At 39.8% G+C, this 16,533-nt stretch overlaps 1 protein-coding gene across 49 annotated transcripts in view; it reads right to left on the reverse strand.

The window, feature by feature from the left end:
• The window catches only part of LOC105260083 (RAD52 motif-containing protein 1-like), a 345,360-nt gene that overhangs the window by 53,833 nt on the left and 274,994 nt on the right, over nucleotides 1–16,533 (reverse strand). For 47 of the 49 annotated variants that reach the window (XM_045044315.1, XM_045044311.1, XM_045044309.1 and 44 more), the window contains 3 exons: nucleotides 9,943–10,014; nucleotides 9,305–9,379; nucleotides 1,163–1,281 (listed from right to left, as the gene is read on the reverse strand). In XM_045044315.1, the coding sequence (XP_044900250.1) occupies nucleotides 1,163–1,281; nucleotides 9,305–9,379; nucleotides 9,943–10,014 (266 nt within the window). The remainder of the gene's footprint in view (nucleotides 1–1,162; nucleotides 1,282–9,304; nucleotides 9,380–9,942; nucleotides 10,015–16,533) is intronic. The other 2 variants (XM_045044308.1, XM_045044300.1) reach the window with 1 other exon arrangement.

The raw sequence follows: 16,533 nt of genomic DNA on the forward strand, positions 1-16,533 counted from the left end.
ACAGCACTGTGCAGCTGGGTTTTTCCAGAAGAATTAAACGTATTTTTAGCGGTGCTGGGGAGAGTCAGAGGAGGAGGTTATAAAGGTCACGAGAGAGGAGGAGCAGCGGGCTGGCGGAGCGCCCAAAACGGGAGAGGAGACTTGAGTGCTAGGCTAAGGCACCTCTGATCTCATTTTTCCTCGCCTGTCAAAGGAGATTAAAAAAAAAAATGCCTATTCTGCCCACCTCTAAGGGAGAAGGGAGTAAGATAATTGGCAAAACATTGTTTTGGAAAAGAGCAACACTACTTATAGAAGTAGCAAAGTGTAATTTATGCTGTGCCCTAGACCATTGACAGGGACCCATATTCAAGCTATCCAGGTGCAAAAGCACATTTTGGAAGTCACCAAGTTAGTGCCAATGAAACCGAAGAAGAGAAAAATACCTAAAAGCACCTGTGTTTTGGATAGAAAGGCTGAAGATTCAGAACAAGAGTTGGACAGCCCAAGAATAGAAGCGCCCTCTCATCCGTGAGAACGGTTGGGTAGCAGCTTCTGGTCAGGGAACAGAAACACAGAGGCTCCAAATAAAACTTTTTCAGAAATCAGCATCACTTGTACTCTTAACACACTTATAAAAACAACAAAATAAGCAAAAAGGTGTCTCCACCTGTCCTATAAGACAAAGGGCACCTGAGACCTAACGCACGTAAAATCAGCTTATAAACTGTGATGCACTATGTGAACAGGTTTTCATTTTGGGGTAGTTGACTTGATGATGTAACTGAGAATCTGACTTTTAACAAAGGAATAGTTCTTAGAAATTTAGGGATCTGAACTCTGAATGAGTAACAATAATGCAATGACATCATTCGTTTAAAAATTTACCATTGTTAGGGTGCCTGGGTGGCCCAGTCAGTTAAGCATCCGACTTTGGCTCGCTCAGGTCATGATATCACAGTTCAGCCCCGCATGGGGCTTGCTGCTGTCAGTGTAGAGCCTGCTTCGGAGTCTCTGTCCCCCTCACTCACTCTCTGCCCCCTCCCAGCTCACGCACGTGAATGCTCTCTCTCTCAAAACTGAATAAATATTCAAAAAAATTATCACTGTTGATTAAAAATAAAAGTTAAACCACAAATAAAATAAAAATTTACAAATTTATCATCAGGCAATTAGGACTTACCACAACGTGTGCCATTTGTCAGACATGCACTGTCACAATGTAGCTTGACTGTCTTACAGACAACCTCAATAGTATTTTTAAATTGGCAGAGACAGCAGGCCATACGGCTAGGTAATATCCTATAAATGGAAACACAGAGAATTAAATTAGCGGTAAAGGAGTTACTTGAGTAGGTAGAAGAGGCGGGCCAAAGTCATCACAGGGCTGTGCAAAAAGGAATTCTTGAGGCACATGGCCTGGATGGTTGGGTAGGGACCAGTTGGCCAACCGCTGCTCTTGAATAGTATAAATACACAGATAGAAGGACAGAGGTGCCCAACAGAAAGGTAAGGATGGCATGGGGTATGGTATCCTTAGAATGAGATGGAGATTAGAACTGGGTGACACTGATCAGTCGTTTAATACACAGGTAACTCCTTCCAAGCCAAAAGTCTCACTTTGGGTGGAGAGCACACAGAAAGAGGGTAGACTTCTAAGAGTTTGAGTAAATCTGAAATATGGCCCATACTGAGGATAAAAAGCAATCAACTTTGGCTCAGGTCATAATCTCGTGGTTCATGGGTTTGAGCCCCACATCAGGCTCTGTGCTGAGAGCTTGGAGTCTGGAACCTGCTTCAGATTTATCTTCCTCTCTCTCTACCCCTTCCCTGATCACTCTCTGTGTCTTAAAAATAAATAAATGTTAATTTTTTTTTTTTAAAAAGCAATCAATCAAAAACTAATCCATAATCTACACAAATGCTACAATTAGCAGACAAGGACATTTTAAAAAGTTATTATAACAGTATTTCACATCTGGAAAAAACCCCATGCCTCTACTTAACTCAATGAATTGTGCAACAACTTCAAGTGGCCTATATATGTATACTTAGAGTCCACGAAGGAGAGAAGATATAAAAAAATTTTGAAAAAATAATAGCCCCCACATTTCCAAATAAGTAAACCCTATAAACTCACAAATCCAGGAAGGTCAATGAACTCTGAGCACAACATGGATTAAACTACATGTTTAGTTTAATCCATTAAACACGGATAAAACTACACCACGGCACATCATAATCGAACTGGTCAAAGCCAGCGATAAAGAGCAAATCTTAAAAGCAGCCAAAGGAACAAAACCCCACATGACATACAGAGCAACAAAGATATAACAATGACAACATATTTCTTGCTGGAAATAATGTAAGCCAGAACTCGGTGGGGCAACATCTTTCAAGCAGTGAAAAGGAGAGGGGGACCAAGAGCTATCAAGCTAGAATTCTATACCCAAAGCTTTCAAAAATAAAAGCAAGATAAAGACTATCTGAGACATACAAGAGCTGGAAGAATTCATCATTAGCAGGCTTCCACTGTAGAAATGCCAAAGGAAGTATTTTTTTAAATGTTTATTTGAGAGACAGAGAGAGAGGGCACGTGCAGTATGCGCGTGCAAGGGGGAAAGAGCACTGAGGAGACAGAGAATCCCAAGCAAAGCCCAACGCGGGACTTGAGCTCACACACTGTGAGACTATGACCTGAGCCAAAATCAAGAGTTGGATGCTTAACTGACTGAGCCACCCAGGTGCCCCTAAAGAAAGTATTTTTAAGCAGAAGGAAAAGGATAGCAGACGGAAATGTGGATCCACACAAAGGAATGAAGAACATTACAACTGGCAACTATATAGGTTATGATTTCACTTCACTATATGTATGTATATCATTTCACTATATGATTTCACTTATATGTAGAATCTCAGAAAAAACAAACAAGGGGTGCCTGGATGGGCTAAGTCAATGAAGCATCCTACTCTTGATGTCGGCTCAGGATCTCAGGGTCGTGAGATCGAGCCCTGTGTCAGGCTCCACGCTCAGCATGGATTAGATTAAGATTCTCTTAAGATTCTCTCTCTCTCTCTCTCTCTCTCTCTCTCTCTCTCTCTCTCTCGCTCTCTCTCCTCTGACCCTCTCCCCAACTGGTACACTCTGTCTCTAAAATTAAAAAAAAAAATACACCAAAAACCATAAGATACCTACGAATAAACCTAATCAAAGAGGTAAAAGATCTGTATGCTGAAAACAATAGAACGCTTATGAAAATAAATTGAAGAAGACAGAAAGAAATGGAAAAACATCCCATGCTCAAGGATTGGAAGAACAAATATTGTTAAAATGTCGATACTACTCAAAGCAAACTACACATTCAATTCAATCCCTATCAAACACCAGTATTTTTCACAGAGCTAGAACAAACAATTCTAAAATTTGGATGGAACAAGAAAAGACCCCGAATTATAATGTTGGGAAAAAACAAACAAACAAAGCTGGAGGCATCATGATTCTGGACTTCAAACTGTATTACAAAGCTGTACTCATCAAGAAGACAGTATCGTACTGCACAAAAACAGACACATAGATCAATAGAATAGAATAGAGAACTGAGAAATGGAGCCACAAATATATGGTCAACTAATCTTCGATAAAGCAGAATATCCAATGGAAAAAAGATAGTCTTCGCAATAAATGGTGTTGGGAAAACTGGACCGTAACATGCAGAAGAATGAAACTAAACCACTTTTTTACACCATACACAAAAATAAATTCAAAATGGATGAAAGACCTAAATGTGAGACAGGAAACCATCAAAATCCTAGAGGAGAACACAGGCAGAAACCTCTTTGATCTCAGCTAAAGCAACTTCTTACTAGACAGGTCTCCAGAGGCAAGGGAAACAGAAGTACAAATGAACTACTGAGGAGTGCCTGGGTGGCTTAGCGGGTTGAATGCCTGACTCTTGGTGTTGGCTCAGGTCGTGATCCCAGGGTCGTGGATTGAACCCCGCATCAGGATTCTCTCTCCACTTGAGATTCTCTCTCTCCCTCTCTCTCTGCTCCCCCCCATGCATACATGTATGTGTGTGTCCATGTTCTTAATTAATTAATTAATTAATTAATAGGGGCACCTGGGTGGCTCAGCTGGTTAAGTATCTGACTTGGCTCAGATCATGATCTTACAGTTCGTGAGTTTGAGCCCCGTGTCAGGCTCTGTGCTGACAGCTTGGAGCCTGGAGCCTGTTTCAGATGCTGTGTCTCCCTCTCTCTCTCTCCTCCTCCCCTGCTTGCACTTTGTCTCTCTCTCTCAAAAATAAACATAAACAAACAAACAAACAAACAAACAAACAAACATTTTTTTAAATGAATTATTGGGACCTCATCAAGATAAAAACCTTCTGGGGCACCTGGGTGTCTCAGTCGGTTCAGCTTCTGACTTCAGCTCAGGTCATAATCTCACGGTTTGTGAGTTCGAGCTCCGCATTGACTCTCTGTTGACAGTGCGGAGCCTGCTCAGATCCTCTGTCTCCCTCACTCACTCTCTGCCCCTACCCCACTCTTGTGCTCTCTCTCTCAAAAAGAAACATCCATTAAAAAAAGATAAAAAGCTGTGCAGCAAAGGAAACAATCAACAAAATTAAAAGGCAACTGATGAAATGGGAGAACATATTTGCAAATGACATAATCTGATAAAGGGCTAGTATCCAAAATATATAAAGGACTCAACACCCAAAAAATCAAATACATAATCCAGTTAAGAAAAGGGCAGAAGACGTGAATAGACAGTTTTTCAAAGAAGACATCCAGAAGGCTAACAGACACATGAAAAGATGCTCAATATCACTCATCATCAAGGAAATGCAAGTCAAAATCACAATGAGGTACCACCTCACATGTGTCAGAATGGCTCAAATTAATAACTCAGGAAACAACAGATGTGGAGAAAGGGGAACCCTTCTGCACTGCTGGTGGGAATGCAAACTGCTGTAGCCACTCTGGAAAACAGTATGGAGGTTTTTAAAAAGTTAAAAATAGAACTACCCTACAACCCAGCAATTGTACTACTAGGCATTTAACCAAAGGATACAAAAATGCTGATTTGAAGGGGCATGTGCACCCAATGTTTATAGCAGCGCTATCAACAATAGCCAAAGTATGGAAAGAGCCCAAATGTCCATTGATGGATGAATGGATGAAAGATGTGGCATATATATACAATGGAGTATTACTGGGCAATCAAAAAGAATGAAATCTTGCCGTTTGCAACTACATGGATGGAACTGGAGGGTATTATGCTAAGTGAAATTAGTGAGTGAAAGACAAAAATCACATCACTTCACTCATATGAGGACTTTAAGAGACAAAACAGATGAACATAGGGAAGGGAAACAAAAATAATCTAAAAACAGGGAGGGGGACAAAACAGAAGAGACTCATAAATATGGAAAACAAACTGAGGGTTACTGGAGGGGTTGTGGGAGGGGGGATGCGCTAAATGGGTAAGGGTCACGAAGGAATCTACTCCTGAAATCATTGTTGCACTATATGCTAACTAATTTGGATGTAAATTTTAAAAAATAAAAAATAAAACAAGGTAAAAAATAAACAAAAAATAAACAAAAAACCAAATGAATGAATAAACAACAACAAAAAAGAGAAAACACTTGTAAATATGGAGAACAAACTGGGGATATGGACAAAATGAGTGAAAAGGGTTAAGAGGTACAAACTTGCAGTTTTAAAATAAATAAGTCACCAGATGAAAAGTACAGCATAGGGAATATAGTCAATAACACTGTAATATACTTATTGTGGTGAGCATTTCATAATGTATATAATTGATCACTGTGTTGCACACCTGAAACTAATTTAATATTACATGATCTATATATACTTCAATAAAAGAGATAATTGAGGGGCACCCAGGTGGCTCAGTCAGTTAAGCATCTGACTTCAGCTCAGGTCATGATCTCAGTCTGTGATTTCAGGCCCCACATCAGGCTCTGTGTCTACAGCTCAGAGCCTGGAGCCTGCTTCAGATTCTGTGTCTCCCCCTCTCTCTGCCCCTCCCCCACTTGCACTCTGTCTCTCTCAAAAATAAAATAAATAAATAAAAAAAGATAATTGACTATTTAAACAGAAAAAATAATAGGGTGTGCTAAAAGTAAAATGTACGAAAACAATAGCACAAAGGTCAGGAGGGGAACAATGGAAGTACACTATTTATTGTAAGGTTCTTATACTATTCATGAAATCATATAATATCATTTGAAGATAGACTGTGATAAGTTAAACGTGAACACTACAAACCATTAAACAGCTACTAAAATAACAAAACCTGAGTTGTAACTATTTATCCCCCCACCAAAAAATAATACAACGTACTAAATCAACCCAAGAGCAGGAAGAAAAAGAAAAGAAACAAAGAACAGATGGGATACATAGAAAAGAGTAGACAGTAGCTTTCAATGTAATCATATAAACAATTACATTAAATATAAATGGTATAATCACCTAAGTAAAAGATAGAGTTGTCATACTGGATAAAAAAGCAAAAGCCAACTCTATGCTGTCTATAAGATTCATCTTGAATACAAAGATATAAGTAGGTTAAAAATATGGAAGAAATTATGCTTTGCTAACACTAATCAAACGAAACCTTGAGCGGCTATATTTACTATAGGACAAAGTCAATTTCAAAGCAAAGATATTACCAGGGATAAATGAGGTTATTCCATTGTGATAGAAATGTCAACTAATAGAAAAGACATCACTTAAAAATTTATGTATCTGATAATAGAACTTCCAAATATATTAAGGAGAATAGGAAAGAGAGACACATAAGTACACAATTATAGTTGGAGATTTCAATATCCCTCTCTCAATAATTGACAGAAAAAATATTTAGAAAAGGAGTAATGATACATCAGACTTGAAAAATACTACCAACCTACTTGACCTAGTTGACATTTATAGAATACTCCACACCAAATCAGCGGACTACATATTTTTTTTCAAGTGGACACATAATATTTATCAAAATAGACCATATTCTCATCTATTACCAGAATTCATTGGCTATAAAACAAGCCTCAATAAATTTAAAAGGATTTCAGTCATCCAACATATTGTTCTGTGACCACAATGGAATTAAATAACAAATTAACAGATCTGTAAAATCTCCAAATATTTAGAAACTAACCAACACACACCCTATTGGTCAAATAAGTCAAAATGGATATTAAAAACTATTTTGTACCGACTGAAACTGAAAACACAACGTGTCAACATGTGGGATGTTGCTCATATAGTATTCATCTTCCCCAGTGTCCACTTTTAAGAAACTAGAAAATGAAAAGGAAATTCATCACTGAGTAAGGAGAGAAAATGGAATGATAAAGATCAAAGCAGAAATTTTTAAAAAGGAAAACAAAAATAGAGAAGTCAGTGTAATGAAAAGGCACTTTTTAGAGAAGATAAGTAAAACTGATAAACTTCTGGCCAGATTTATCAAGAAAAGACAAGAGAAGACACAAATTATCAATATCAAAAATGATGGGGCGCCTGCGTGGCGCAGTCGGTTAAGCGTCCGACTTCAGCCAGGTCACGATCTCGCGGTCCGGGAGTTCGAGCCCCGCGTCGGGCTCTGGGCTGATGGCTCAGAGCCTGGAGCCTGTTTCCGATTCTGTGTCTCCCTCTCTCTCTGCCCCTCCCCCATTCATGCTCTGTCTCTCTCTGTCCCAAAAATAAATAAACGTTGAAAAAAAAAATGAGAGGAATGACATCACTACAATTCTACAGATACTAAAAGGATAATAAGGGAATATTAGAAAATACTTTATGTCAATAACTTCAAGATGAAATAGATTCCCTGAAAGACATGAACTACTCCAAAAAATAAGTATGTAATTTAAGCAGCACTATTACAAAAATAAAATCTGTAGTTTAACACTTTCTCACAAAGAAAGCTTCAAGTCCACATGGCTTCACTGGTGAATTCTAGCAAACATTTAAGGAAAACATAATGCCAATTCTGCACAAACTGTACTAGAGAATTGAAGAGAGGGGAATACTTCCCAACTCAATTTTAAGGCCAACATTCACCTTATGAAAAATAGATCAAGACATTAGAAGAAAGGATAGATAGAAGATCTCATATACTGCTGGCTGGAATGCAAAATGGTACATCCACTTTAGAAAACAGGTAAGCAGTTTCTTAAACAGTTAAATATACACTTAGCATATGATGTAGCAATCCTGCCATTAGGTATTTTACCACCTCCCCCCCTCCCCCGATGAAAACATATGCTCATACGAAGACCTGCATGTAAGTGTTTTAAGCAACTTCATTCATAAAGGCCAAAAAGCTAGAAACAACTCAAATGCCCATTCACTGATGGACGCATAAACAAACTGGTATATCCTCACAACTGCAATACTACTCGGCAATAAAAAGGAAATGAACTACTGACATGTGCAAAAACATGGATGAGTGTCTGGGGTGCCTGGGTGGCTCAGTCAGACAAGTGACCGACTTTGGCTCAGGCCATGATCTCATGTTCCGCAGGTTCACGCCCTGTATTGGGCTCTGCGCTGACAGAGCCTGGAGCCTGCTTCGGGTTCTGTCTCTCTCTCTCTCTCTCTCTTTCTCTCTGCCCCTCTCCTGCTTATGCTCTCTGTTTCTCAAAAATAAACAAACGATAAAAAAGTAAAAAAAACAAACAAACATGGATGAATCTCAAAAGGATTATGCTGAAAGGAACCAATCACAGAAGACTGCATACTGTATGATTTCATTTATTTATTTTTTTTAATGTTCATTTATTTTTGAGAGAGAGAGGGAGAGAGATGGAGTGCAAATGGGGAAGGGGTAGAGAGACAGGGAGACACAGAATCCGAAGCAGGCTCCAGGCTCTGAGCTGTCAGGACAGAGTCCGATGCAGGGCTTGAACTCACGAACCGTGAGATCATGACCTGAGCTGAAGTCGGACGCTTAACTGCCTAAGCCACCCAGGTGCCCCTTGTATGGTTTCATTCATAAGACACTGTGGAAAAGGCCAAACTATAGGGACAAAAATTAGGTTGGTGGTTGCCAGGGCTGGTGGTGACAAAAGGGGATTGGCTGCAAAGGCACATAGGGGCCTTTTGGGGTGACAGAAATGGTCTACGTCTCAAATGTGGTGGTGGTTACATAACTACACGTTTGTCAAAACTCATCAAACTGTATGCTTAAAAAGAGTAAATTTTATACCTCAACACATCTGACTTAAGAAAACAATAAAACAAATCTAAATAAACAACTAAGTGAAAATGCACATAAGAAAAATCAACTTACAGTGTTTCCAATTCAAGGGTCATCATGAGGATGCTCTCAACTGTTGTAAGTGACACCTGTGTTGATCCCATGTCTCTGAAGGAGAAAGCCCAAACATGCGTGATTTGAACCCAAGGATAAAAATTCTGTACCTAAAAAGATACTTAACAACATGTGATTACTTCAATTCTGGCTTCTTTGTCAAGTCAGCTCAAGAGTTTCCTTGCTATGGACAATAATTTCAGAAAACTCCCAATGAAGACATTTTATGTGCATCATCAAATTAATCACCTTGGTGCTCAACAGTACAATCCTTTTTACTCTTATCCTCATTTTCATTCTCAATTGCATCCACCTCTCTTGATTAGTCTTTTTTTCTTTTAATATACACCTTACTCCACTTTCCATTTTGAGATAAACGGTATTTCTAACTACATCTACAAGTCCGATGTCTGTTATGTGTTCTTCAATACCACTCCTTCCTCTGCAGGCTATCTTGCCCATATACGTTTTTTCTTTGCTAATAATGCTTATTTCAATAACCCAGTTAAAATTTAAATTACGACTTTTTAACCAAAACGCAAAATACTTAATCTTTTCATGACAACAAAAAAGATCAGAAATCGTCTCATGAGCCATGAGATTGTTGCAATACTTACAAATATTTTAATGCTGGCAACTTAAAAAGATAGGAATCTTCAACAGCTGACAGAGGGTTACGACTGATAATTCTGAAAAATGCAATGGAATTAAAATGATCTGCATTTCCAGTAATGACTACCATGAAAGTTTATGTTCATTTTGGGGGTATGGAACTGGAAGGTTAAAACTAATCATTTTCTGCCTTTGCCCATACATCACCCTTAGATTCTGTAAAGCACTCTTCCTTTGGGAACTGCCCAGCTCTCTGGACGATAAAGTGGAGAACAGAAAGAGAAAAAAAAATTTATTTATTTTATTTTTACGTGGACAGCAAAGCAAAGATATGCCAAAGAACTTTTTGGGCTGAAAACCCTAGAAGTGACTATGCTGGTAGGAATCCCAGGCTCTGTAGGCAATACTGTTTCTAGTGTCCTCTATAATTCTAGGTGCTTTTCCTTTATCTCTAGAAATGTAAAAAATTCCACAGTTTGAAACACCCGGTTAAAGATAAAAATAGGACCAATTCCTCAGTTTGGGGGCCAAAGACAAAGGGATTAATCTAAGAGGAAATGGTGGAAGCTATACCCCCACCATGTGTATTCTCCTAGGACAGCCTTTGTTAGGTGGCACATGATCCCGTTTCCTTATCCATCTCCTGGACTGCCAGCTCCTTGAGGGCAGGGACCATACTCTATTGTCATTTTTGTCCCTGTGCCTGACAGAGTGCTTGTTATTTACTAGTTACTTAGTGAAGGCTTGTTGAATAAATAACATCTTGTCACTGCTTGACACAAGTTTTTATTCCAAAATGCTGAGTAGATTTTCTTCCCAGTTCTTTACAGCAAAAATAAAGGGAAGGAAACAGGAAGAAAGAAAAGAAAATCTGCCTTTAGGCTGACTCTGCTCAAGAATCATCACTGTACTTTTGCAAAATTATAAGGATAATCATCACAACCCATACTATTGGGCTATAGGGCATCTGTGATCAGCATTTCACATTTAAACCTCACAATAACCTTATGTGATAGATACATCATTACCCCATTTTACAAGTGAGGAAACTGAAGTACAGAGAGGTTGTATAATTTGTCCCAGTTTGTCAAGCCAGTCAAGAAGCAGAGATGGAATCTGAACTCAGTTCTGACCCCAAAGCCTGTATTTAACTTGTATGAAAAAAAAGGGGGTTTAAAATAGCCGTTACCTTAAACTTAACTTTGAGAGCATTAAATATAGAAACACTTTGCTGAACTTCATCTCTCCATCTGGGAGAGCTTCTCTAAGAATTACATTTTCTATTTTTATTCCTTTACTCACCTCCCATGATTAGGTATTTAATTAGCCTGTGATCATTGAGACTTTAGAGATTTCATTTTTTATTTTTTTATTCTATTTTTTGAGAGAGAGAGTCCAAGAGTATGAGTGAAGGAGAGGCAGAGGAAGAGAGAGAGAGAGAATCCCAAGCAGGCTCCATGCCCAGTGCAGAGCCTGACATGGGGCTTGATCCCATGACCGCAAGATCATGACCTGAGCCGAAATCAAGAGTCAGGCAGTTAACTGGGCCACCCAGGTGCCCTGAGACTTTAGAGATTTTAAAGCCCTGTTACAGGTGAATCAGTGAAAATGAGAAAGGAAGGACGTCTGAAAATTCATCCTTCCGTAAAAGCAACAACAACAACAACAACTAGCAAAAATGGTCAAAATCAACTTTCTCAGAACTTTGGAAATTTTAACCAATGGGCTTGCAGCAACCCGGAGAGCATGTATTAAAGAAACAATTACTAATTTCTATAAGAACAGTGAGCTCTGTTGTTTTAACTTGTCCTCAACCTCTGCTCTCCATCCTGATGATAGCCTTAAAAATTGCCCACATCCCAGGGGAACAAAATGGAGCTGAAGTCCCTTAAAGCCTCATTCCCAAAGAACAAACTGTCATTGTTTTACCTGTCTAGTGGGGTCCCTAAAAAACTTCACTTGAAAGCCTTGCCCTTGACCTCACTGAGAACTGCACAGTGCTAAAACAGCCTCTTCCCAAGGGGCCTTTTTTGAAAACAATTATAGATAAATGTTTTAGTCTGGCAGCTATGTGAGGCAATTGATCACAAGACAAAAAATAGCCTAAACAAAAAGCCTAAAAGGAAAAAGCTGAGAAATGAGATGTCCATAGGGACTTTGAAATGCTCCAACATCTTCCTGGGTAACTAGAAGACCACAAGACATAGTCCTGGGAATGTAGAAAAAAAACCTTAGCACTAATAAATGAGTTCAGCAAGGTTACAGGACACAAGATCGATATGTAAAAATTAGCTTTATTTCTATACATCAGCAATGACTATTCCAAAAATGAAATTAAGAAAACAATTCCAGGTATAACAGTACTCAAAAGAATAAAATACTTAGGAAAACATTTAACCAAAGAAGTGCAAGAATCACACTAAAAACCACAAAACGTTGTTGAAAGAAATTAAAGAAGATTGAAAAAAATGTAAAGATATGCCATGTTCACGGAGCAGAAGAAAATATTGTTAAAATGGCACTATACCCCAAATTGAACTGTGGTACATTATCCAAATAATGTAGTGGATTCCTACACTTCACACCATATATAAATATTAACTCAAAATGAGTCAAAGACCTAAATGGAAGAGCTCAAGCTATAAAACTCTCAGGAGAGAAATCTTTATGACCTTGGATTTAGGCAACAGTTTCTTAGACACGACACAAAAAGCACAACAAACCAAAGGAAAAATAGATAAACTGGACTTTCTTTAAAAATAACAAAACAACCCAAAACTATCATATGTCTGATACAAGTCTAGTATCCAGAATATCCAGAATATATAAAGAACTCTTAAAACTCAGGAAAAAGACAAATAATCAAATGTTTAAATGGGTAAAGGATTTGAAGAGACATTTCGCCAAAGAAAATACATGAATGGCCAATAAGCACATGAAAAGATGCTCAATGTCTTAGCTCATTAGGGAAAGATAAATCAAAGCTACAATGAGATACTACTCTGCACTCACTAAGATGGCTATGATCGAACAGAGAGACAATGATAAGTGGTAGCAAGATTTGGGGAAACCAGAATCTTCATACATTGGTGGGAATGTAAAATGGTGTAGTCACTGTGGAAAACAGTTTGGCAGTTCCTCAAAAGGGTTAAATATAGAGTTACTACATGACCCAGCAATTCCACTCTTAGGTACGTACCCAAGAGAATTAAAAACATATGACCACACAAAAACTTGTACATGAATACTCATAGCAGCAGTATTCGTAAGAGCCAAAACGTCAAAATAATCCAAATGTCCAATAACTCATGAATGGATGAACAAAATGTGATTGGAGCACCTGGGTGGCTCAGTCGGTTAAGCATCTGACTTTGGCTCAGGTCGTCATCTCACAGTTCATGAGTTCGAGCTCTACATCAGGCTCTGTGGTTTTGGATCCTCTGTCCCCCTCTCTCTCTGCCCCTTCCCCGCTTGTGTGTGCGCTCTCTTTCAAAAATAAAGAAACATTAAAAGAAAGAATGAAGTACTGAAACATGCTACAACCGGATAAATCTGGAAGCCAACAAGCTCTGTGAAAGAAACTAGACACACATTTCGATGAAATGTCCAGAATAGGCAAATCCATAGGGGCAGAAGGTAAATTAGTTGTTGCCAGGGGCCTGGGAGGAGGGGAGAATGGGGAGTAAAGGCTGATGGGTATGGTATTTCTTTTGAGGGGGGTGATGACAATGTTCTGGAATTAGCAGTGATTATTGTCTATCAAAGTATACCATTGCACTATATACTTTATAATGTTGCATATTCTATTATGCGGACTATATCTCAATTTGAAAAAAAAAAAAAAAAAAAAAAAAGAACCACGTTGTGATAAATAGAGAACCAGTTGCCAGAAGATCAAACATGTTAGTAGGTGGAGAAAAGGGGAGCGAAGATTCAAACTCTTCCACAACGGAGGTCAGAGGGAGTTAGCGGTGCGGCTGGGAGCCATGCATTTTTGTTCTTGCCTTGGAAACTCCCCTATTCTTCCTATTCCAGCCCATTCTTCTACGTTTTGTCAGGCCCATGAACATGTCGGGTTTGTGTAACACTAGTTAATATCCAGTCAGACAATGTTATGAAGAGAAAGAACGTGAGTGTCACATGTCTGGTTAAACACAGTTCCTCAACCTTGAGGCTCTGAATGTCCTTTGGCTTTGAAAAAATAAAAATGGCATTAATACCTACAAGCTTACTGGTGGGCTCTGTGCAAGTAAGCTCTTCCACGTGTGTGTCTTCCCCTGCCCACTGCTCCCCCCGCCCCGCGCCCACCCCCGGCTCCCTATTAAGAAAGACTATCACGAATTATGCAGCCAAAACAATTTAGTAGTTTGTTATCCTTCCCCCCAACTATCTCAGCGCTCTACCCCCACCGTCCCCCCCTCTTTCTTGGTAGCTCACCCATGGCCTTATACCCATGGGCTCAGTGCTTCCTCTTACCCAGGCAGCCCTCCTGCTGAGATGAATGCCCCGTGTTTACCTGTAGTGAAAACAAAATACAGGCCACTCCAAATTCTCCTATTTCCTCCTGTCTTTAGTGCCGCCTTTTCTTCATGGAGCTATTGTGCCTGAGCCAAGGGGAGAATGAGAACTGACCCGACAGGTTACATCTGCTGGACCTGGACTGACAGCAATTGTTTTTCCACAGACTGCGATACGAACGGACGGTGGACACTGCACTAGAGATCATCTCCATTTCCGTTCAATTCCCTCATTTTACAGATAAAAGGTGTGCTGACTCAGTCTATTGGCTTTTGGATATTCGTGGGCTTATCTTTATGGGAGTAAAACGTAACAACAGTTCTCCTCAAAGACTGTCTCATAATCAAAGTTGAAGAAATACTGTTCTAGATATTTGTTTTTTAAAAAGCTGTATCTTATTTGAAGAGGAAAACTCAAGTATTTTTGCAAAAGCTTTCTGTTGCAGAGCAACGGGACAGACTAAAGGTAGCTCACAAAATAAGGGAACATTTCTTACGTGTTATTTTTTTTTTTCTCCAAATTCTTCCACAGAGTTCCAGACAGATGGGCTACGTTTCCTTTCTATTAACTGAGGAGACAGAGAAGACTTGAGGACTGAAGCTTGTCACCACTGTCCTGAATGTACTGAAATCCTAACAGCTTTAGCTGACAAAATGTCCAAAGCAGGCAGTGAAGATAAATTTCAAATAGGACAAACTCCAAACTCTCTATGCTGGAATCCCAAGGCATGGAGGGAAAACTGGCTCCTTGGAGGAAAGCAGTTGCAGAAATAAGTAGAGTGATCTAGACCCTATTCCAGTATGTTTGAAGTACTTGGGGATAGAATAACCCCTTTCCTTTATTCATCGACATAGGTCCATGAGCCATGAGAACATGACTCCCCATGTGAAGCTCCTCAATACAAGACATCTAACGGCATCACGTAAATCCTTTCTCAGGGGTTGGGCGGGGGGAGGGGCGAAGCCTAAAGAATCTGAAATGGTGAGCCTATGTTTTAATTAAAGTTCTGAGAATAGCCTTGAAGAGGAGTTTCTGGCAGTGAGGACCAGCCCAAGAAGCAAGGGCCCTGGAATCAGGCAGACCTAGGTCTGAATTCTGGCTGTCACTTCCTGGTGAAGGGACTTAAGTAACGAACGTCTCCGAGTCTTTTTAGCAGCATTTACCTCATAAGGCAACTTGAGGATTAAAGGAAAGAGCATGTGCAAAGCACCTAGCATAAGGCTGGGCACAGAGTGGGTGCCTAGCAGTGACGACGTGATATTTGCACCAGGCGGTGAGCAGGAAGCCTGGGGATGCCCATAGGTGGCATGGCCAGGAGCTCCAGAAGCATAGGGAAAAGGAGCTCCCTGCTCGAAAGGTCCTATTCCAGTGAGAAGCTGACTCCAAGGGACGACGCCCAAAAGGCCAGTTGTCATTCAGGTCCTACCTAGTGCCAGGGAATGCGGAATTGTATTACTCGAGAAGCTTCTGAAGTGGTTCTGTCACTTACTGACAGTGTGAACCTAGGCAAGTCACCCGATGTCTCTGAGTTTCAACTTCCTCATCCCCAAAATGAGGATAATACTACCTGTATCACAAGAGTTGCTGGAAACACGAAAATGAAGTGCCGTGTGAGGGGCCACGTCCGGAGCACTTGCCACGTGCCAGGCTCTATTCTAAGAGTTTAAGACACATTGTCTTACTTGCAGCACAAGCGAAAGGTCTTAGCATAGTGCCGGAGCGCAGTAAATACCTAATAGAGGTCGGTATTAAAGAAATGATATGGGGCGGAGGAGCAACTACCATGCTTCCCAGAGAAAGAAGATGCCTTGGTATATACGTGGGAAGAATCAGATGCAGCTGGGAGAAGAAAAGTAATAGTTGGGTATGACTATGGCAAAGCTTTGGAACTACCACACACGGAAAATAATAAAAGTTACCCTAAATCACCCCAAAAGGACAGCCCTGAGTTGTTATCTTCATCCTTAACGTTTATGCCTTTCTGAATCTGAGAAGAAGCTGCCAGGATTTCCAGTACACACCACAAAGCGATGACAATATCCTCAAGTGTGTCAACTTTTGTGGGCACACAGCTGTCT

The sequence above is a fragment of the Felis catus genome, chromosome E1 (assembly GCF_018350175.1).
Source record: "Felis catus isolate Fca126 chromosome E1, F.catus_Fca126_mat1.0, whole genome shotgun sequence".
NCBI lineage: Eukaryota > Metazoa > Chordata > Mammalia > Carnivora > Felidae > Felis > Felis catus.